The sequence below is a fragment of the Mus musculus genome, chromosome 15 (assembly GCF_000001635.26).
Source record: "Mus musculus strain C57BL/6J chromosome 15, GRCm38.p6 C57BL/6J".
NCBI classification, from domain to species: Eukaryota; Metazoa; Chordata; class Mammalia; order Rodentia; family Muridae; genus Mus; species Mus musculus.
Genome location: NC_000081.6, coordinates 78,990,586 through 79,013,714, shown reverse-complemented (window position 1 = coordinate 79,013,714; position 23,129 = coordinate 78,990,586). Strand labels below are relative to the sequence as shown.

Sequence of the window (23,129 nt, the reverse complement as noted above, 5' to 3'; positions counted from 1 at the left end):
GGGGTCCCCCCTCCCACCCCTGTAAAATGAGAGCGCTGTTGGTACTCGGTGGCTTCTTGTTAGGAGAGATGCTGTGTATGAAGTGTGCTTGGCACAGATGCCCATCAAAGCGAACCCCTCCCTCCCAGGCCCTCAGAACCCACCCAGCCCTTGTGACATCCAGATGGGACGCCAGGATGGCTGAAAATGAGCCACAGTCACAGCTGAGCCCTTTCATGTTCAGAAACTGCTATTAGCTTGCAGCCCTTCAGATTAGCTTCTGGGCGTCCTGGGGGTGGGGCAGGGTGTGGGGGACAACCACCTCTTGCTGCTTGGCGCGAGGCTGGGGCTGTGACCTGTTTATAGGGTGCTTGGCTTGACCGTTCATTTCCAGGCGGTCCATCAACAAATACTCACCCAGCTGAGATATCAGGTGCTGGGTAGTTAGCAAAGTGAGTAAATCTAGCTCCCGGGCTTTCATGTCTGGAAGAAGCTCATGGAAAGATCCCGCCCCGTGGAGGGACTGTGGGGATCCTAGCAGGCATCTAACTCTGTCTGGGACGTCTACATCTGAGAGGGAATTCTAGGGATGGCAGGTGGTAGCTGAGCCTTGAGGTTGCCTGAGAGGGGTTTGCCATTGGGGAGGGCATGGACCAGGGGGTGGGAGGATAGCAGTCGGGACAGGCAAGACAGGCCATGCCCTGTAGAAGCACAGTCTGCCTGCTGGGGTCAAAGGCTGGCAGGGAGTGAGGCAGGCAGGCAGGGGGGGCTCCTGTGCCAAGAGTCAACACAAAGGCCATGGAGGGCAGCGCGGGGCTTTAGGAGAGGAAACGGAATGAACAGCATTGCTTTGAAAAGCAAGTGTGGGCCAGGCAGTGGTGGCGCACACCTTTAATCCTGGCACTTGGGAGGCAGAGGCAGGCGGATTTCTGAGTTCGAGGCCAGCCTGGTCTACAAAGTGAGTTCCAGGACAGCCAGGGCTACACAGAGAAACCCTGTCTCAAAAATCCAAAAAGAAAAAAAGAAAAAAGAAAAGCAAGTGTATTGGAAGCGCTTGCTGTGAAAGCCTGACAACGTGAGTCAACCAACGGTAGGAGGAGGAGAGAACCAACGACACACACACTCACACACACTCACATACACACACACACATAGACACACACTCACAAAGACACACACTCATACACACACTCACACATACATACACACACACATTCACACACACACTCACATACACACACATACACACACATACACACACTCACATACACACACACACACACACTCACATACACACACACTCACATACATACACACTCACACACACACTCACACACCATGACATGCATATGCCAGTACATACATAAGTACACAGACAGAATGATGCTTTCTCGTGTGGGGCAGGGGAGATAGCTCAGTGCTTGAGAGCATTTGTTGCCCTTGAGAAGCCCCCATCCTCGATCCCCAGCAACCACTTGGCAGTTCACAACTGTCACCGCCGTTCCCAGAGCTCTGACAGAAGAGTCCTTTCGTGGGTTCCTCCACAAGGGACTTTCAGAGGCTCCTCGGCTTGTGTCCTGAAAGACCTGTGTCGATTCCAGAAATGTACCAGGTCCTGTAGAACCACCCTCCCCTCCCCCCTACCCCCACCAGACATGGCCCACTTCACTGTCAAGGTGTCCCTTTGACCCCGAGGCTGGCTCAAGATCATACTTTGCTATCCAGAGAGAACTTAGGGTACTTAGACCTTACAATGAGGCAAGTGACTAAGGCTGTGACTTTGGATCCCTGTCCAGGCCAGCATGATCCCTCCAACAGACCCTCTCTGGATAGCAAAGTACCCTAAGTTCAACCCTCACAAAGAGGGACCATTTGGCTTTGTGCTTAGCAGCTGTTGTCAGCCTCACAACTTTAATGAAGCCCCAGGAACGGCTGAGACGTGATTCATGGAGAGCTGTCTGAATGGAAGGGCGGGTCTGGAGTCTCAGCGCTGACCCCAGGGCTGGGGAGAGGAGGCCTCCAGCTGGCCTGTGAGCCCCTACTGATGTGAAGGAGAATGCCAGTGGAATCAGTGGTGACAGCCAGTGTTTGCATGTTGTTCCACGAGGCAGTCGCTCTCTTCAGCATGTCCCATCTGTTGTCATTAGCCATCTTCGTCGTTGTAACACTCAGCGGAGCGGCCACTCACTCTAATGTACAGATGAGGAACCAGGAGGCTCAGAGGCACTGTATAGCCTGCCCAGGGTTGCACAGCTAGGGTCAGACATATGAGGGAGGGTGCCTTGACTCTCAGACCTTACCTTTTTCCATCAGTAAACCTCCCACAGCATCTGTGCTTGGTGAGGGGAGAGGTGTCCAAGACAGAGGGGTATGCCCAGGGGAAGAGGGGCGGGGACTGCTTCTTCCCCCGGGTAAGCTTGCTATTGGTTCAGGCTCAGATACCCATCTGTAGTGGCTATTCCTGGTTGTCAACTTGACAATATTTGGAATGAACTACAATCCGGAATTGGAAGGCTCACCAGTGACCCTTATCTGGAGGCTTGGAGATCCTTATCTGGATCTTGGTTTGGAGATCTTGAGCCATAGTGGCTATGGATTCCAGAAGATTGAATCTCCGAGTTTAAGGAACACACCTTTAATCTGGGCTACACCTTCTGCTGGAGACAATATAAGGACATTGGAAGAAGGGAGTCTAGCTCTTGCTCTTGCTCCTTCGCCTGCTTGCTGTGTGAGACTGAGTAACTGCTAGATCCTTGGACTTCCATTCACAGCTGCTCCTGAATCATTGTTGGGAATTGGGCTGCCGACTGTAAGTCATCAATAAATTCCTTTACTATCTAGAGACTATCCATAAGTTCTGTGACTCTAGAGAACCCTGACTAATACACCATCTTCAATAAGACAATTAAAAGAGCCAAATTAATAATTGAAAGCAGCCAGGTAGGTGGTGGTAGTGCAAGCCTTTAATCGTAGCACTCAGGAGGCAGGAGGATCGCTGAGTTCTAAGCCAGCCTAGTCTACAGAGCTAGTTCCAGGGCAGCCAAGGCTACTGAAAGAAACCCTGTCTCAAAAAAACAAAACAAAACCCAAACCCAAAACCAACCAACTAACCTAATATATAAATACTGGGATGCAGAAAAAGATTCGTTCAATGTGGCTACAATGGGAAGAGGAACAAGTCCATTTTCTGGGTCCTGAAGTGAGGTAGGTTTAGATAGAGGGTCAAGGACTGCATTTTAAAGCAGTCTTAAGGGTCAAGGGGCAGCCCAGCTCAACACTAACTGGCCATTGTCTGTGCTTTCCATAGGGGGGTCTGACAAGATGTTAGGACTGAGATGCCCCTCTGGCTGTGGCCTTCGTTCTCCCAGCACGAGACTCCAGAGGAAATCCCCATTTCTCTGGGGCCCATTGTTTCAGCCCTCTGAGGGACATGGTGTCTCTTTAGAGCATCTTCAGTAGGCCAAGTACAAGATCTCTCCTTCTCTGCAGGTCTCAGAAGGCAAGAGTAAAGTCGCAGAGTCTCTGTGGAAGGGAGGAGGACTGGGCTGCTCCAGAGAAGCACAGAGCGGGAGGGGCCTGTCTCTGGTAATAGAAACTGTCATTTCAAGGAGGGCCCTTGGGCAAGAACCTCCAGGGATCACGGGAGGGGGGAATGGGTGGAAACAACCCTGGGGACCCTAGCAAGTCCAATAGCCCTCTGTGGCCTTTTAGTCCCAGCCCTGCTGGCCACCTGCTCCCCACATCACTCTGGCTGCTGGGAGCCTGTGTGCTCCACAGTGCCCTGGTATCTGGTGTGCCTGGAGCCTCTCTGCTCCACGTCTGGGCTGACGTCAGCCTTAACTAGGGTTTCAGTGCTGACCGGGCTCCAAGCTCCAGCATCTTTACCCAGACCTCTGACCTGAGCCAGGATGTTTTATGTACCTCAGAGGCTCCCCAAGTCCTGAAGCCCATTCAGGAGAGTGACCCCGCTTTCCCTTGTACAGTTTGTCACTCCAGCCTCCCCTGCTGCCCTTCCACAGACACATTCCTAGGATGGCGAACTCTCCAGACTCAGAGCCTTGAATGCCATGCTCAGACCCATTTCCAAGCCCTGGCTTAGCTAATTCCTGCTTAGTTCCAGCGTCTCTCTCACCAAGAAGCCTCTCCAGATCTCCCCAGCCGCTCTGTGCTGATTGTGGCCTTTCGGATGAGCTGACTGCCTCTAACTTCCAAACCTCTTCATAGGCCAAGGCAGCCTCATGATGGAAGGCTGGGTTCATGGAGCCTCACCCAGAACCTGGCTCCCAGGACAGGGAGGATCTAAAGCCCAGGTCATTGGTTCTCAACCTTCCTAATGCTGCAACCCTTTAATACAGTTCCTCATGTTGTGGTGACCCCCCAACCATAAAATTATTTTCATTGCTACTTCATAACTAATTTTGCTACTGTTATGAATCATAATAAAAATATCTGATATTCAGGATATCAGATATGAGGCCCTGTGAAAGGGTCATTAAATTCTCAAAGCGGTCATGACCGGTAGGTTGAGGGTCACTGGGTTAGAGGGCCAACACCCTGTTAGGTAGGCCTTGGGATGGAGGATCCTCTGAGTTCCTGAGAACAGAGTGGGCACAGATTGGTGGTTAGATGCTAACAAGCCAAAGACAAGCGGCCAAGGTCAGGACAAAGAAACACTCAGCCGTGGAAGAACTGAGGGCAGACCCTGAAGAGAGCCCTGCAGAGAATCCCACCTTAGAGGAACAGGAGGCTGGGAAGAAATCTGGTCTGAAGGAGCCACCCCTGGCGATCAGGCCCTGCTACTCTCCTATCCCTGTGAGCCTGGACTAACCCTAACTTGTTTTTGATTAACAAGGGGAAGTGATGTCACAGCATCCAAACGATGCTCATAAACTCCATGGATTCCACATCGGAAGCTCTTTTTATTTGGGTCTGCCAGCAGGGTGGTAGGCAGGTGACAGATGTTGTGAGACCACTATGCATTCAGGAACCATGAGCAGAGAGCCACGGAGAAGCTGACATCCCTCCCAGTAAGATGGCAGATCTGGGAAGGAAGAAGCTATCCTTCCTTCCACACACACATCCACATCCACAGAGAGCCTTGAGTGACCTGCACTTTGGCCAGAGCTACTTTGGCTAGAGCTACAGGAGAGGCACAAGAGACTGGCAATAGATAACTGAATGTTTGTATTGATTTCTCTACTATTTAAAAGAAGAAGAAACCAAGGCCTGAGAGGGAAGTGAGTTCAAGAAGCAGTAGGGGAGGCTGGTCCAGGCTATTTACATAGCAATGGCTGGGTGCCTGAGGATACAAACAGACTGAACAGCCAGACCACAGTGTTTCTGGCCAAAAGGCCAATGATGAAGGGGGTTGGACTCCTCTCCCAGGTACCTGACCTGACACCTGCTGGAAATCTTGTTTTTTTTTTTTTTTTCGTTTTCTTTTTCTTTTCTTCTTCTTCTTCTTCTTCTTTTTTTTTTTAAGACAGGTTTTCTCTGTATAGCCCTGGCTGTCCTGGAACTCACTTTGTAGACCAGGCTGGCCTTGAACTCAGAAATCCGCCTGCCTCTGCCTCCCGAGTGCTGGGATTAAAGGCATGCGCCACCACCGCCTGGCTCTTTTTCTTTTTAAAAGATTTATTTTTCTTATGTATATGAGTACACCATTTAGACACACCACAAGAGGGCATCAGACGCCATTACAGATGGTTGTGAGCCACCATGTGGTTGCTAGAAAATTGAACTCAGAACCTCTGGGAGAACAGTCAGTGCTCTTAACCACTGAGCCATCTCTCCAGCCCTGGTTTGTTCCTTTAAAAGTCAGTTTACTGGGCTGAAGAGATTGCTTAGAGCACCGGCTGCTCTCCCAGAGGACTGGGTTCAATCCTTGGCACCCTGATGGCAGCTAACAACCATCTGTAAGTCCAAATCCAGGGGATCCAATTCCCTCTTCTATGAGGACCAAGCACCCAGACTGCATACAGGCAAAACACCCATACACATACATTAAAAAAAAAAATTTTTTTAAAGTTTACTGACAAGATTTGTACCCAATAAAATGCCCAGACCATAAAAGTGCAGCTTGGTACCTCTTACACGGGTATGTGCCCTGTCACCACCACCTAGACTGAGGCAGAACACACCTGCAACTTCAAGATCCCTATGCCCACTGCCAGGTAGTGTCCCTCCTTCTCCAGCTCAGGGCCTCATTGTTTTGCTTTTGAACTTCATATGAATGAACCCCTCCAGCATGTGATTTTCATGGCTTCTTCTAAACCATTAAGTCTGGACGATCTTACTGTGCTTTTGCACATAGCAGCTATGGTTTATTGCCATATCATATCACCATATATACCGCAATTGCTCTTTTGCTGGGATTAGGGAATTGGGTCACATGCCGTCCAGGCTGTCCTGGAGCTTGCTATATAGCTGAGGGTGAGACTGAATCTCTGATTTTCCTGTCTCCATTTCCCAAGTGCTAGGATTAACAGCTAAGTACTACCGCCCCTGGCTTACTCAGGATTATGAATTGGACCCAGTGCTTCAAGCCTGCTGGAGGGCATTGTACCAACTAAGCCATACAACCCCGGCCACTTATTCTATTATTGACTGGCAGTGAGGTTTGGGCAACCTTGAATAGGGCTAGCTGTGAAGTGGGATGACCCTTGATGCTATATGTGCCTGTACAGGAAGGGAGGGGCTGGGTCAGAAGGGAGATGCCCGTTTTTTCTCAGAAAGAAACTGCCAAAAAACTCCCCACCATGTGTCAAGTACGCTTCTGCCAGCAGAGCATGACAATCCCTGGTGTCTCAATCATGGCAAACACTTGGTCTTTTGAGCTAGTCCGAGACAGGGGAAGGAGTATGTGGATGGTGGAGCATCCCTTGTATCTCATTGGTGAAACTGCCTGCCACTCATGCCATTCTTGAACCAATCACAGGAAGGGATGTAGACAGACACTGACTGCTATACTCTCTGAGGGGGTCCTGGGTCTTCCCCTGAACACACCAGAGATATTCACAGTGAGATTCCTCCTGCTGATGGCTCTGCTTGGAAGGCCCCTTCTTGAATTTTCCATTTGGGAAAACTGATCTTGAAGCTGCTCTCAAGCTAGCAGCAATCCGAGCTGGTGTCTCCTGTGGGATTCCAGTCTCCTGGGACTCAACCCAATGTGGTTTCTGTATCTTGGGAAAGTGACTATGGGTACAGCCTGCCATGATGGTCGCATCCACTGTTCCCACTCCTGCTTCCATCCAGGGGTAGAGAATCTCTGGGCATAATCTCAGCCCAGCGCTGGGAATAATAGAAAACACCCATTTTCATTAACTTTTTTTTTTTTTCCCAGAGACAGGGTTTCTCTGTGTAGCCCTGGCTGTCCTGGAACTCACTCTGTAGACCAGGCTGGCCTCGAACTCAGAAATCTACGTGCCTCTGCCTCCCAAGTGCTGGGATCAAAGGTGTGCACCACCACTGCCTGGCGAAAACACCCATTTTCTGGAGAGGCAAACTGAGGTGCAGGGGAGGGCAGTCTCAGCTCTAGCCCTCTCTGCAGCTCCTCAGCTTCTCAGACAATGAGTTGATGATTTGAATGAGTCTGAGGCGGAGCCACTGGATTCACCAGGGAACCAGGTCAGAGTGCGCCGATTTTTGATTGTTGTGAGGGTAGAGACTGGGCTCTGCTGCCGCTGCTGCTATAGCTGCTAACCTTCAAATCACTCAAATGTCTAAGTCCCTGGTCCAGGGGGTGAACTGGCCTCAGCGTGGCCCTCGGGAGCCCACAGACCCTGCTTCTGCTGAGGTGGGACACAGAAAGCCACTTTAACAACCCGATTCCCACTCCCTACCCTGGAAGCCCAGCATCCACAGAGCCAGAGTTGCCGGAAGGTTTTATTAAGTTAGGGTGACTCACGGAACAGAAGAGAAGTGTCTTCATGGGTGGCGCTGGTGGCGCTGGTGGCCCACGCCCAGCGCCCCTCAGAGGAGTGGATATGGGGCCAGCCACTGGCTCCTCCCTCTGCCCAGAGGCCAGGGCAGGGAACTGAGGGCTGCCTTTTCCCTCTGGTTGACTCACCCTGGCTCTCCTTGGGCCTTTGTGAGACACCCAGGTAGGAAGGAGGGCCAAGCAGGGGACAAGAGGGAGAGAAGCCAGTGCTTGAGGCACACGCCACCAAGAAATTGCCTTTTTAAAAAGTTTAAATGTTTTAGAAAAAAAAAAAGGCAAAAAAAAAAATCTATATAAAAATCTCTTCACATATAAAATCCTGAAGAAGGTGCAAGGTAAAGACCCTGTGCAAGGGACGAGCTCAGATCCGCAGTGTCTGTGCATGTGTGTGCGTGTATGTGTGTGTGCATGTGTGTGCATATGCGTGTGTGTGTGTGTGTGTGTGTATGTGTGCGTGTGTGTGTGGGTGTGTGTGGTGTGAGTGCACATGTGACCCAGGGTGGGGAGAAAGCTTGGCTTCTGACTTCTGCCAGAGAAGGAGGGTGGCTGGTCCCCTGGGGCTGGAGGGTCCTCAGCTGATCGGAACCACAGGGACCTGGAAAGGAAGGGTGAGCATTGGCAAGGCCCGGCCTCAGGCTTGTGTGGGCCAGGCCGAAGTACACAGCAAGGCTGTCCATGACTGCTGGCCTCAAGGCTGGGCCAGAACCATTCTTCTGGGCTGTGCATGCGACCTGGAGTGGCCTGACTCATGTGGCTTAGTATTGAGCCACATGAGAAGGTAGACAGGCCGTGTTGTATCATATCATATCATATCATATCATATCATATCATATCATATCATATCATATCAAGCCCTCTGCAGGAAGGGCCTCTGTGCTCTGTGCTGGCTGCAGCATGAAGCTTGGGGGCTGGGAGAAGACTGAAAGCAAGTTTGGACTGTTCCAGGGGCCACCACCAGCCTGTGGAGGGTCAGACTACTAGGGAAGTGGCCATGACAGTGGCTAAGATGCAGGCCTTGGGGGTCCCGACCCAGCCACGTGTCATCACCTGGGGACAAACATGCACAGGTTGACAGAACAGACTTGGACTGTCCTATGGCCATAACAACCCTTTGTAGCTAGCACAACGATGCCACTGACAGACAGAGAAATGAGCGAGGGCAAGGATGTGCCCTGCAGAGTCCTCACCCACCTCTACTCAGCCAAGCTGTTCCTCACAGCCTCCTTCTCCTGCAGGGCAGCCATGGCCAGGCGCAGGTGCTCCTTCAGCTGCTCGATCTCACGCTCCGACCGAGTCTTGATGTGGTTCAGCTCCACGTACACATCCTGGTACTTCCCCGTGAAGCGCTTGTCCTAGGGCCACAGAGGGACACTGAGGGCTGGAGCCCGCCACACCCACTCCCTGCCTGCCACACACCCACTTTGCCCCTGCTGGTAGCCCAGAGGGCCAGGTTCCCCCAGTGATGGAGATTTCATTGTCCTTCCTTGTCCCATTAGAGGAGTGGCAGCTCGGGCCTGAGGAGGTGAAGCCTTTGCCAGGGTCACAAGGAGTGGTAGGATGAGCCGGGAAGGCATGGTCACGGGCTCCGGTCCTATACCGAGTTCTCTGCCCATCTTCCAAGCACAGTCAGGGCAGCGCTGGCTCACACTCTCAGAACGCCATGAAGGCAGAACAAGTCAATGGTGGCCAGACACCCTATACAGAACGGGGAGGCTTTTCCAATTCCCAGCTACACTTGGAATCGACCCACTGCCAGGGTAGCAGTCTGTTCTGTTTTCAGGTATATCCGTAGCACCTAGTAGGTGCTCAATAGTAACAAAATCAAATGACCTTGAGAGACTGAAAAAGGGCATGGCCTTGGGTGAGTCACACCCCTCTCTCTTCTCATGCTGTTACCTTGTCTGTACTGGGGCAGTGGGAGGCCTAAGGCGAGGCTATGCCAATGGCAGCCGGCTCAGGCCAGCACCCGCGGAGCACACCCGACCCCGCGCTGGCACAGCCTACCTTCTGTATCACCTGGAGCTCATCTCGGAGACACTGCACCTCCTTCTTCAGGTACTGGAGTTCATTCTCCTTCACTCGCAGCAGCACCTAGGGACACGAGTGCTGGGCTGAGGCAGGACCAGAGGCCGAGGCTACACAGATTCAGTTCCCCGAAGCCTAGGACCTCCCAGACTCAAACCCCTGTGCACAACCCCAACCTGCACGGAAAGCCCCCGCATGGCACAGCCTGCTCCCCCAGGCCACTGCTTCTGCATTCCTCTTCTCTCGCCCCTCCTAGACGGTCAGGTGCTAGCATCAAGGGGGCTAGCACAGGCTGTATTGTGGCTCTACTGTGAACTGTAGCTCTATCAATGTGGTGGGCCTCCTCCCACTGAGCTCGCTGAATTCTAAGGAGCAGTGCTGTTTGTGTGTGGCAGACATAAACTCAGGCTGGCAGGAAAGCCCTGAAACTTCAGACTAGCAATCTACTGCCTGGTTCCAGCCCCAGCTCCCACACAGATAGCTGTGTGACCTTTAAAAAGGCCATGAACTTCTTTCTCAGTTTCTCCACTGGTTCAAAGCAGACAGGAACACAGGAACAGAGCTTGACTAATGGGCTTGATGGAAGATAAGGGAACAAAAGGCTTAGAGCCTCTGGGCACAGAAGCAAGGTGCATGTCAGTGTGGTTCTCAACCTGTGGGCCGTGACCCCTTTGGGGGGCGTTGGATGACCTTTCACAGGGTTGTCTAGGACCGTCCAACATATCAGATATTTACCTTATGATTCATAACAGTAGCAAAATTACAGTTATGAAGTAGCAACAAAAATAATTCTATGTTGGGGGTCACCACACCATGAAGAACTGTATTAGGAAGGCTGAGACCCACTGCCTTCTATCTTTGCTAATGAATGAAACAAAAAGCTGGGTGGCCCTGGAATGACTCACGCGTTCTACCTTCAACCCCCCTCCTTCCCTAAGCAGGGCGATAGCAGCCCCTTAATTTTATCTATTTTTTTATTCCTTGAGACAAGAGTTTCTCTATGGAGTCTGGCTGTCCTGGAACTTGGTATACAGGTCAGACTATCCTGGAACTCACAGAGATCTGCCTGCCTCTGCCTCTGCCTCTGGAGTCTGGGATTACAGCTGTGCACACCATACCCAGCAATGCTAGCTGTTTTATATACATTTCACATTCATTTTATATACGTGACTATTCACAGAGGCAGAGACTGAGCACGACACTCCGCAAGCAGATGACAGAGCGGGATCAAAGGCTAGAAGGCTTAGCCTGGAAGACCTCAGGGTTTTGAGTGACACCTTTTGGTGACAGCCAGCCTTCTAGAGAGCTACCTCACAGGTCTTCAAGCCAGGGGTCGCCTGGCATGAGGGAGGAGGGGGAGGGAGGACGTTTACCTCCAGCTCACAGGAACTCCTCTCATTGCTGCGCCCGCAGCTGTTGCCTGTGCCCTGCGAGGCGATGAAGCTGCGCAGACGGTCGATCTCCTCGGACAGGTGGGAGTGCAGCTCCTGAGAGGATAGGCCGGTCAGGGTGACTGACTCCAGGCCAGTCCCACCCACTCACTGCCTGCCAGGGCCCCGCCTACCTGGTTGTGGCGCAGCAGCTCCTGGCCCTCTTGCTGGCAGCGCCGCAGGGTGTGCTCACGCTCTTCTGCCTGCCTTGTCAGGGCCCCGATCTCCAGGCACTTCTGCGAGTACCTCTCAGATAGCACCTGCAGCTCCTGCTTTAGCGCCTCCATGTCCAGCCTAGCCAGCCGGGGACAGGGCAGAGATAACCATGGGGCGCTCATGCCACGGCTTGGCCCAGAGTCCCATCGCAACATTACTGGGTTTAGATACATGGTGGTTTTGAACCCAGGCTACAGTGGCTGTGGGTTGGTGACACTCTCTGGTCTGCTGGGGTATCCTCTGACAGGTAGCTTAGGGGCTACCTCTTACACTGCCTCAGCCCCAGCACTCAGAACTGTGTCGGGGCAGGGAGACTCTCCTAGCGGTCAAGAGCAACACTGCCACCCAGCTCTGGGAGACACTAAAGGGGCACAGAGGCCAGGCCTTGGGCACTGTTGACTCATGTGATCTCTGCCAAGGCCCTCAGCAAAGCCCCAGGCACATCTATCAGGGTGAGTGGAGTCACACCCACCCCAGACCCCAGACCCTGCCACCATCTTACTGGTGTTGCTTCCGAAGGCTCTCTGGGCCCTGCTGGAGACTCCGGGTTTTGCTCAGCTCCCGGCTTAGCTCTTCTTGATACGCCTTCTTCATGGCTTCAATAGCTAGGAGTAGGACAGACAGGCAGAGGACAAGTTGGAAGAGGGTTCATCACAACCCCGCTTGTACTGGTGCAGATAGGGCGGAGGTGCACAAAGAACACGGTCAAAGCTGTGTCCTGAACCCAGTGGCTTTGTGAGAGCTGGTCAACCTCTCTGGGTCCCCTTTGAGGCAATCCTGTGTGGCAGACTCCCATGCGGAGATACGTCAGTATCTTCTCTTAGTGGCTTCTGGCTAGCCTCGCACAGTGCCTCACACCATCTCTGCAGTGTCTGGAGGACTGTCCATCACAGCCTGTCTGCCCTGCCTGGCCTGTGGTCCAGATGGCAAACTCTGCAGTCACTACAAACCCTGGTGATGCTGTGTACGGGTGACTCAATGCCTCTGTCACAGGACCCTTCCTGGAGGTGCTAAACACAGCTTCTCCTCCTGACACAGAGAAGAAGCCCAAACACTGGCTCCTGCTGGTGGTTTCCTACGGCGAGCTCCCAAGAACCCAGTATTTTTCCCATACTGCACAGGGCAGTCTAAGGATTACAAAGACTTATTATTAGCTTTAGATCTAGCCATGATTCTAAAATGTAACACTTCTGAACACTAGGTGGATCTTATCCCTCCTGGGTGGCAGACACTGACATACAGGGACACAGGCTGCTGCTGGTCTGTTATTCAACACAGTGTCACTACCATCAAGTTCAAGTTCACTGGAAAGACTTTGATGCTGGACCACTGGGCGAAGCCTGCATCCTGCCAGGGAGGAGCAGCTGCTCTAGGCTGCCTGCCGGGTGGGCCTGCCCTAAACATGTGAACACAGCCAAGGTTTGGCGGGACCACGGGGACTTGAGCCCAGGGAATACTCAGCCTGTATCAGCAGGATGCAAGCCCCGGGTCACACAACCCCATTCATGACCAGAGGGGCTGCCCAGGATGGTCCAGGCACACACAGCAGGTGTGCACCGGACAGAGGAGGAAGAGGAAGTAGTTTGTCTGTCTCAGGTGTTTCCTGTCTCTGGCTTGGGGAGAGTGAGGCAGTTCAGAGCCCAGCTTTGCAATCAGAGTGTCTGCTCTGGGCTCAAAGCCCAGCTCTGCCATTCCCAACTTATGCCACCTGGGACAGCTCGCTAACCTCTCTGAGGTCCAGCTTCCTCCCTGCTGGATACTGTAAACACTCAGGTTGCCCCATATGTGCGGGGCACAGAGAGGCACACACTACCAAGCTACAGCGAGGTTCACAACCGTCCCTTGAGCATCTCAGGGTCTGACCCTAGTACCTAGGCAGGTGACATTCTACCAGAACAGCGTGTGGCTGATGGGTGTCTCTCCCCTAGCATGGAGGTAATATGTGGCTTGTGGTAGCCCTGCCCCCACAATGTCTACAGAACTAAAAAAAGAGCAGTCACTACCCATGGGAGGAAGGGTGGTCTCTTACTGCTTCACTTTCCCCTTGGCAAGCTGGACCACAGATTAGTTCTGGGGCTTCCAACCAATACTGGTTCCTTCCCCCACGTCCTTGCTTAAGGGGTTTCCCAGTTCAAAAGTGGAGGCAGCAGGCGCTGCTCATGGCTCATCCTTGGTCCTCACCTGAGGCCGTGGCAGCCGTCTCCTCGGCCAGGAGCCACTCCTTCTCCTGCTGCAGCCGCTGCAGCTCTCGCTCATGGTGCCGCTGCAGCTGCTCCATCACCTGCTGGTGTGAGGACTCCATCTCTGCCAGGCTGCGCTCACAGGCTTCCTGTGGGCCAGAGGCCAGGGAGGTCATGAGGCTGCACCCCCCCTTGTAGGCTTGTCTGGAGCTGGGCTCATGACCACGCTCTGAAATGCTGCACCAGGATTCCATACCTGCTTCCACCTCCACCCACCTCTCCTCACTCACGGACTTCACCAGCCCCTCTTCAGCTTTACGCCCTGCAGTGACTCCCCATTTACAGGACTAAGTCTGGCTCCCACAGCCCCATGTCTGCCTGGCCTGGCACTGCCAAGCCACCTCACAGTTATGAAACCAGCTCTTGGGATGGTGAAAGGGCTCATCAGGTATAAGCCTGCAGTTCAATCCCCAGAGCACGCTCAAGAATGGAAAGAGAGCACCGACTCCTCAAAGCTGTCTTCCGAGGTCCACGTGCACGCTCTGACATGCGTGTGCCCACCCATCCCCTGCATAACAATTTAGAAACCAAGGCTATTCCTCTGCCTGCAGTGTGAACGCTCTCTTTTCCCCACAGCCCATCTTAAACACCTTTCCTAGTTCTGCCTCTGGGCAGCCTCTGCCCTCCCTCCCCAGGTCCTGCTTCTTCAGGAACATAATAGCCTGGTGACACCATACACCTGACCCAGCTTAGGCCTGGGTTAGAGGCCAGGGTAAGTCACGTGGCAGGGGCTTAGTCAATGAGCCGGAACAGTTGACAGCACACAAATGGTTTTGTAGGTAAGATAGCAGTTCCACCCACATCTACTGTGACAAATGTGTATGGGTAGCTTGATGTTGTCACTGTCATTTATTTATTATTGATTGATTGATTGATTGTTTTTTTTTTCTGAGGTGGGGTTTCTCTGTCTAGCCCAGGTTGTCCAGGAAATCACAGATCCACCTGTCTCTGCCTCCTGAGTGGTGGGATTAAAAATGTGTGCCACTACCGCCCGGCCATCATAATCTTTTTGAGGTCTGGCTATATAGCCAGGCTGGCCTTGAACTCTTGGCATTCCTGCCTCAGGCTCCTGAGTGCTTGGGATTTCAGGCATCGATGCCTTTTTGCAACTCTCACCCTTGCTTGGGCAGGTTCACTCCTAGGAACATCCCACAGGATGGGGACAAGAGGGTTCCCACAGCAACGCTGAGGATACGAAAACTGAAGGTGACCCACATGATCACTCGGAGGCCCCTGATGCAGCGATGGGGTCTAAACCCAGAAAGCACAATAGGCAGCTGTTGGAGGACAGGGATGCCACGTGGACTGCTATGGAATGAAAGCTGACTCCTGACAATACTCACGGGGTGGGGGTGGGGCAAAACAGGCCGCAGCCTGCCCTAATCTAGGTATGCAGAAAGAAAGAAAACACTGGAAGGCTATTGTGGCCCGAAGAACAGCAGCCCTCCAAAGATATCCATATATGATCTGGGACCCAACAAAGGAACTAGGGCTTCCAACCAGCTGTCCCTAGAAGCAGAAGGCTGTCCTAGAGAGTCTGGAAGGCTGAGGGATGAGGAGGGCACAAGACAAGAATCTAGAAATCTGACCAAGACAGAAGGGCAGAGGATGAGAGTGAGTGAAAGGCCTTGAAAGGAAGGAAGGGACCATGAGCCAGGAAAGCAAGCATGGTGGCAAAGACATGGATCCCACGGCCCCACCTACAGCCCGCCAAGAAAGGGTTGTCCAGCCCCCTCCTCAGCCTGTGCAGGCCTTGAGCAAGTGTGTCATCCAGTCAGCTGTGGGTGGTGACTTGTCACCTTGGCCTGGACGCTGATCCAGACAAAGCAAGGGTGGGAGAGGGAGGCACAGGACTGGGGGCAAACGTCAGGGGCTCACTGCCTTTTACATTGACTTTAGGGGGGGGGGGTGCATGCATGCCACAAGGCACATATGGAAGTCAAAGGTTCTTTCTTTACTAAGGGGGTTTCTGGGATGGAACTCAGGCCACCAGGCTTGGAGGCAAGTAACTTCACCCACTGAGCCACCTCTGTGGCCCTCATGGGCTCATTTCTAACTTTTAATTTAGATACATTTTTGCAGTAGAACCCAGAGATTTGAGCATTCGAGGTGAGTGCTCTACTTACTACTGAACTATACCCAACTCGTGACTTTGTTTGTGTTTTTTAAAGACAGGGATTTTAAAGGCCTTAGCCTCTAGCTAGGCTGGCCTTGGATTTAGGAGCCTGCTTTACCTTCTCAAGGGCTGGGATTATGCACTGCCATGCCTATAATCCCAGGACTCAGGCAGAGGCAGGTAGATCTCTGTGAATTCAAGGCCAGCCTGGTCCACAGAGAACTAGATGCTAGATCCAGGACAGCCAGAGCTACACACACACACACAAAAAAAACCCTGCCTCAAAAAACTAACAACAAAAAAGTAAATGTGGTTCTTATATAATTTATTTATTTTTTATTAATTTCTTGTTTGTTTTTTTAAATCAAGGTCTCACACTATGTATCTCTGGCTGCCCTATGTAGACCAGGCTGGCCTCGAACTCACAGAGATCTGCCTGCCTCTGCCTCCGCCTCTGCCTCCCAAAAGCTGGGATTAAAGGCCAGCCATCATTAAAGTGCCATCAGGCTGGACTGTTTCTTGTTTGATTAAAAAATGGTGTGGCTGCCAGGCAGTGGTGGTGCACGTCTTTGATCCCAGCACTCGGGAGGCAGAGGCAGGTGGATTTCTGAGTTTGAAGCCAGCCTGGTCTACAAAGTGAGTTCCAGGACAGCCAGGGCTACACAGAGAAACCCTGTCTCAAAAACCAAAAAATAAATAAAAGCCGGGTGAGGGCCAGCCAGGTGACCTGTGACCCACTTTCCTTAGTGACACTGGTGGCCACCTCTCTGCCATAATATCAAAACAGAGGAAGAAGCCCTGGTGGCCTCAGCTCCAGAGCCCTCCTCCTTTAGCTCCCCCAGGGCCACGATAGGCCCGTGCTGAAGGCCCTGCTTCCTGCACAGCTGTTCTGCAGGTTGAGCCCTTCATGCCTGCAAGAGGGCCACCTCTCCAGGATCAGCTGAGTTTCCAACCACCTCCTCCCTGGCCTGAGGAACATGTGACTTACAAGGTTCCTCTTCTCTCTAGTGCCTGCTGTCCCAGTTGTCATTGTTTCCCAAGCGCTTCCCCCTCACCTCTTAGCACCCTAGTCCCACCTGCCCTGAGCCTGCACCAACTTCCTAAGATGGAGTGCTGGCAGCTTTTGAAGTGCCCCGTGGGGCAAAAAAGGACCAGGAAGCAAGGGCTCTGGGGCTGCCTAGAGTTCAAAGGTCACACCAAACTTCTGGGCCTCCATTTCCTTTTGATGGCTTTGGAGCTTACTGTAGTGCCTCTAAAAGTTCAGTTGAGTAAAACAAGCTTTTTCTTCAATGAACTCTCAAGCTGGTTCCAATAGAACCGTGAATACATACAGTAGCTCCGACCCCAGTGAACGGACCCTTCCAGAGAGGATCTCCGAGTTCCACTCAATGACCCCAAGCTGGAGCCCACCCTTCATGGGCCACTTCCACCCTCCCTTAGCCCAGGTAACCCCAGGATAGCCTCCTCACCTTTTGTTCCTTTGGTTCCCCTCCCCTCCCCACAACTCAGCAGTAGCCAGCCCTGGCTAACGCGTTAGCCCAGCCCCAGAACCACCAGGGCTCCCCTGCCCTCCCGGGCCCTAGTTACCAGGGACCAAAATCTCCCTTCAGCTAATCTGTTCCCAGTCAGCCTTGTCCTAGCTCCCCAAGCTTGGGCCCTGTCCTCTTATCTACTGCACTCCAAGATCTCCTTGTGTGTCACTGGAGAACTCGCAACATCTGCAGGAGACTAACTCCAGCTTGTTCTTGGAGGTCCTACTCTTGGCACCAACTGGCCTTCTACCTTCTGTGTAGCAGGATCCCCACCCACTGGCCACCAGGAGCTCCAAGTGTGGCCCTCAGGGGACTTTCCACCCCACCCCCAGCACCCTTTGCTCTTCCTGGCACTGGCATGCATGGTAGACTATGGGCAGCTGACTTTCCAATTACTCAGAACTGTGACTCTACTGTTAAGCAAAACTACGTTTTAAACATTAAATGTATCAGTGTGAATTACCAACTAGACAGACTGTGGAGTCACCTAGGCAACAAGCCTCCGACACACCTGTGAGAAATTACCTATGGCTAGCCTCGGGCCATGCCTGTGAGGAACTGTCTTCTGTAGTTTAACTGGGGGGAGAGACCACCATACAGGAGAGATGTACCGTCATGCCCCCCGCCCCCCGCCCTCCTGCCAGGCCTTCACAGAGGGGTGAAGAGTCAGTGGACACATTCACCTCTATCTCCTGGCTCGGGTGCCTCAGGCTCCTGGTGCCAGCCAAGTCTTCCCCCTACCACAGACCCTGAGCCCAAATAAACCCTCTCTCCCTTAGGGCGCTTGTATCAGGATACTTTATCACAGCAACACAAAAGCAACAAAGACAGAGACATCATGGCTGATGCTCAAAACTTGTCCATCCCACCGCTACAAAGCCTTTCTATCGAGTGTGGCCCTAGGCTTGCTTATGGCTACTGCACCCGGACGGACAGACGGACAGATGGCAGAAACCCTACGCAGCAGTGCTGGTCCATCGCACGGGGAGGTTCACACCACGGTAACTGTTCCATGTCACACACTGGGACTCGGCTTATTATCTTCCACGCGGTCTGGAAGCGGCGAGAACGATAGCAATGCAGACCCCGCTTACACTGTGTCACGTGTGTTACACTGTGTCATGTCTAGAACTACACTTGTGTAGAACAACAAAAAGGTGAACTACTCTGATCAGAATGTTCTCCGTCTCCACAGAAAGCTGTCCTTCAGCCCAGCGAAGAATTTGCTTACAGCGTTGATCTTGAGAAGTTACTCATTAGTATAAAAATATTGACCAATACGCATATGAGAACTGCCCGTGTTTGTTAATCAGCTGTGGCCACAAGAATATGGAGAACTCATTAAAGCAGTCTGAGAAGAATCCATTTCTGTATGGAGTTCACAATAAAAAGGGTTGTATGCTTTATTTATACATTATATACTAAACAACCTCTTATAAGTTATAATAAATATAAGCACACACACACAGAGTTTTCTTCTGGTGAGCTAGTTATCCAGTTGTGAGAATCAAAATCATTCCCAGACAGAGACAGATGTCCCCAGGGGACAAAGTCATTTCCCAGGGGCAGACAAGGTTGCCCTAGAGGGAGAAAGTCACCCTCCCTTGTGGAGAATTGCTGTCTTAAGCAAACTCCTGAGGGCAAACTGGAGGCCCCCAAGTCCCGAGGACCTCCTTGAGAGGCAGGGAAAGCCTCTCCCTGGATTAGGAGAGGGACTCCCAGGACCACTGGGTCCTCCACTTCCCCACAGGGATGCAAGGAAGAGGTCCAAGTGCAGACTAGTCACACGGGGACTCACACACAGGCTCTGCAGTCAGTTGGACCCATTCTCAAATCCCACCTCTGACACCTGCAGGCTGGGGAACCTCGGGCGGGTCACATACCCTCTCAGAGCTCAGTGGCCTTGTCTGTAAAATGGGCACAGTGATCATGCCCACCAGCTGTGGGGAGATTAGACAACATGATGTGTAGCAAATGCCTGGCAATGAGTCACACACAGAGAGGGCTCCCCAAACATGGGTGCTCTTTGACAACACAGCAACCAGGAGCTTGTTCCCCGCCCACAGAGCAGTTCTTCAGCCTTACCTGCGAGATGTAGCCTGGGGGGATATGGCTGTCCTCCTGGAGTCTCGGTGCATTCTGAGGAGCTTCCCCTCGGAGACGCCAAGCCTCCAGCTGGGCACGGAGAGACTGGACCTAGGACACAGGAAGCCCAGATCACTGGGTGTCCTGAAATGGGGAAGGGGGCTGGGGGGAGGAGCCCACAGCTCCATACGCCACAAGCCCAGCTTCCCCAGGTTGTGTAGTAACAGCTCTGGTTTGGAGAAGGGCAGCAGTCCTGAGAGGGACCGACAAGGAACTTTGTGTCTCGATTCAGGATGGTTAGTTAGGTCAATGACCTGGGTGAGCTTTGGCCCAGAGAAAAGACAAACTTGAGAAGAGTACACTGTCGTCACTGTATCTATATCATCCTGTGAGGGAACGGGGCGACATCCCTGCGCCTCACTTCCCACTGGTAAAAACTGTAGTGGGACCCAGCAGATCAGATGACAAGGAGGGCAAAGAGGCACCTAACACGGCTCAGGATGTCACAGTACCACAGCCAATGGGTCTGTTCTTCACCGTTCCTCATGTCTCTTGCCTGTGGTTAAGGGCAGAACAAAGCCATACAAAACAGAGGCAGTGCAAAGCTTCAGTCCCTGTGAGGAAGCCTGAGGTGCCAGTTGGCAGGTCAAATAAGGGGCTGTAGGATCAATGTCAGGCCTTGCCCACTGATACAGACAGGAGATGGGGAGAGAACCCTACCTCCTTCTCCAGGGCCTCATGGCTGTCACTTGTAGGTCCCCGACGATCGTTGTGGGCTTGGTTGAGCAGGGCGGTGAGTGGCACTCGCTTGTTCTCCCGCAGGGGCAGCTTTTCCAACTCCTGCCACTTCTTCTCAATCTCCTCACTGAGCCTGCTCTGCTGGTCATCAGTCAGGGGGGCACCCAGGCCCCTTCGAGACCCATCGCCACTGGGCGTCTCTGGGGTCCTGCCGTCCGTGGACTCGAACCACTTGCGTCTTTCCTCAGAGCGTTGGGCCAAGTCCCGCTCCAGATCCTCCTGCTTGGTGGGGCGCTCGGGAGTGGAGCGGGAGAGAGTGCGCATGCGCTGTGGGGAGCTTGGCGCTAATGGAGAGAGCTCCACGTAGTCCAGTGACGGCCGTGGTCCATCCGCCTTGCGAGGACCACCCCGGCCGATAACCTCAGAGCCTGTCCGCTGCTCCCCTATCTTCAGGGAGCTCTTCTGGGTGCCATAGCCATGCAGCGTGTTTTCTTTATTGCAGTCGGAGAGCCTAGGACATCAGCAGAACCTCGTCAGTGGGGGTAATTTTGTCTATTCAGTCTCATAGAAGCACTTGCAGAGGGGTTTACTCATAAGCCAGCGGCTGGACATGGACTCCAGCGAGCAAGCAGTCCAGCCTAGAGGTTGAGAACTCATACCTCCTCATTATCAGACTCCGGGAAGACCCTAGCAAGATCATGTGCCAGCGGATTCCCTCTTGCAGTCCCAGTTACTGTATGAGGAACAAGGGACCGCAATGCCTCATGAGGCATGGATGCGGGGGCTCAGCGTGCAAAGCAAATGGGAGAGCCTTTGCAAATGCTGGTGTGTGTGTTATGAAAGCCGTAGAACAACAGTAGCAACAACAAATGCACGAAGCGCTGAAGTGATGGCTCAGCAGTTAAGAGCACTGGCTACTCTTGCAGAAGATCTGGGTTTGGTACCCAGCACTGGCATGGCAGTTCACAACTAGGGGGATCTGACGCCCTCTTCTGACCTTCATGGGTACTGCATGCACATGGTGCACAGACATATACACAGGTAACACATACAGATACACCCAGGCAGGTAGACACACACACACACACACACACACCCCAAAAGAAACCTTAAAAATGCGTAAGGCCAGACCCTGGGTTTAGGGCACAGGGTAGGCACTGCTGACGAGGAGACACACTGTAACCTGAGTGGACAGCGAGTAGTTGTTGAGATGTTGAGTGACAGCGGCAGCTCAGCTGTGTTCACTGTCATTCAGCTCCAAACTATATTTCCCAGCATTCCCTGAAGCAATGTGATTACAGGACTGCTTTCTAGGGGGTGGGTAGAAGCAACTCCCTCTAAAGGGCCTTCTCTGCAGTTCAGCTGTGCCCTCTGACCTGATGATCAAGCTGCTGGGCTGTACATGAGACCTGCACTGCACACCTCTGGGTCATTCTTGCAGAGCGCTTTAGTCTGCAACTGGGCAGCAGCCTGACAGTGCAGGTCTGCAGAATTCACCAAGGGCCCTGGACACATGCCTTCGTGGGTGCAGACACAATGGCGAACACAACAAGTGAGGAATCTGAGACAATGGAAAAGCCACCAGCCTCCGGCTGCGTGATCAGGGTCTAGTCAGGTTTGGGGACTTATCCCTTTAACTGAGGCAGCTAGAGGCAGCCGTGGGCCGGGGCCGGGACCGGGGCCGGGGTCGGTGCCGAGCTAGCAGACAGAAGAGCTCTCAAGCCTCCTCTCTACATCCCCAGGACCCCTTCCAGCTCTTAGAATGTAGGAGGACGGAATGAGACAGCGGGTCAAACCCTCAGCTCTCATCTCTGGATGGCCAAGGACACGTGCTGCTCTTTCTGCAATGTGTCACTAGATTAACTGAGCCCCAGAAGGTACAGCCACCAGGCCCTCAGGCGAGTGCACAGAACCCCACTCAGGGACACAACATCCTCATCCCCCCCACGAGGGTCCCAGCCCAGCCCGACACATACTTGGTGACATCTGGGGCTGAAGTTGGCCGCACAGTTTTCCTGAGAGCCTCAATCCAGTTCCGCCGGATGCCCGAGGTCATGGCCGACAGGGTATAAACGGCGTCCTTGGTCTGCAGGGACATCCTATGTGTAGCTCGCCACACGGCCAGCCCTGTGTTCCCTCCCCCTCCCAGGAAGGGGTATAGGGTCGAGTGGGCGTGGAAAGTGCCTCACTCCAGGACTCTCTAGGTATGTTAAGTATGGGCATCAGAACTGCTGACTGGCAGAGGGCAGTCTGAGACTAAATGAGTGAGTGAGTCAGGCCGCCACCTGCCCAGGGCCTCGAGTTACACCCCCTGCCTCCCGGGTCTACCCGCAGTCTCACGTGGATCTGGAAGCCATAGTTGCGCTGGACCGCATACTCTGTGACGTCAGTACAGGACCGCAGGTCGATCTCACCGTCCAGCTCATCTGCCTGGAGCAACAAGATCCACCGTGGGTCCCCACTCCACGAACCCCAGCCACAGCCACGGCTCCCCGCCCTTCCCCGGGCCTGCCCACCCAGGCACCTTACCTCCTCAGCCGTGGAGTCTCTGTAATATTTGAGGCTTGAATCCGTCAGCACAAACCAATGCTTTTTCCACTGTGGAAGAGGAGACAGTGAGGGAAAGGTTTAGGGAAGGAAGGAGCCTGTGTGTGCTTGTCCACCCTTTGCCCGTTCTTATAGCTAAGGATGTGAAGGGCAGATCAGATCTGAAGCCAAGCAGACGGAGGCTGGGAAATGGATTGTTCCCTCCTCGGTAACCAGGCCTTCTGTGGCCCCAGTGCGCAGCTTTTCTCTGGCTGGCTGACTGTTCTTTGATACAGGGTTGCA

General features: G+C 53.0%; 1 protein-coding gene, 1 long non-coding RNA gene and 1 other non-coding gene across 13 annotated transcripts in view; 1 reads left to right on the top strand and 2 right to left on the bottom strand.

Annotated features, from left to right (window-relative positions):
• The first annotated feature begins 2,673 nt into the window (after positions 1-2,673).
• Gm10865 (predicted gene 10865) lies at positions 2,674-18,760 on the top strand. Its single transcript, NR_045746.1, has 3 exons — positions 2,674-2,788; positions 9,154-9,246; positions 18,257-18,760. It is a non-coding gene; the product is annotated as a predicted gene 10865 (long non-coding RNA).
• The window catches only part of Triobp (TRIO and F-actin binding protein), a 58,146-nt gene continuing 42,862 nt past the window's right edge, over positions 7,846-23,129 (bottom strand). For 8 of the 11 annotated variants that reach the window (NM_001039156.1, NM_138579.4, XM_006520284.1 and 5 more), the window contains 12 exons: positions 22,830-22,898; positions 22,641-22,730; positions 22,277-22,386; positions 20,283-20,811; positions 19,563-19,673; positions 13,771-13,918; positions 12,092-12,194; positions 11,508-11,667; positions 11,317-11,430; positions 9,923-10,009; positions 9,110-9,270; positions 7,846-8,513 (listed from right to left, as the gene is read on the bottom strand). In NM_001039156.1, the coding sequence (NP_001034245.1) occupies positions 9,112-9,270; positions 9,923-10,009; positions 11,317-11,430; positions 11,508-11,667; positions 12,092-12,194; positions 13,771-13,918; positions 19,563-19,673; positions 20,283-20,811; positions 22,277-22,386; positions 22,641-22,730; positions 22,830-22,898 (1,680 nt within the window). In that variant the 3' untranslated portion in view covers positions 7,846-8,513; positions 9,110-9,111. Of the gene's footprint in view, positions 8,514-9,109; positions 9,271-9,922; positions 10,010-11,316; positions 11,431-11,507; positions 11,668-12,091; positions 12,195-13,770; positions 13,919-18,850; positions 19,418-19,562; positions 19,674-20,282; positions 20,812-22,276; positions 22,387-22,640; positions 22,731-22,829; positions 22,899-23,129 lie in introns of those variants that run through there. The other 3 variants (XM_006520288.2, XM_006520291.3, NM_001024716.1) reach the window with 2 other exon arrangements.
• Mir6956 (microRNA 6956) lies at positions 11,431-11,492 on the bottom strand. The gene has a single exon (NR_105921.1). It is a non-coding gene; the product is annotated as a microRNA 6956 (primary transcript).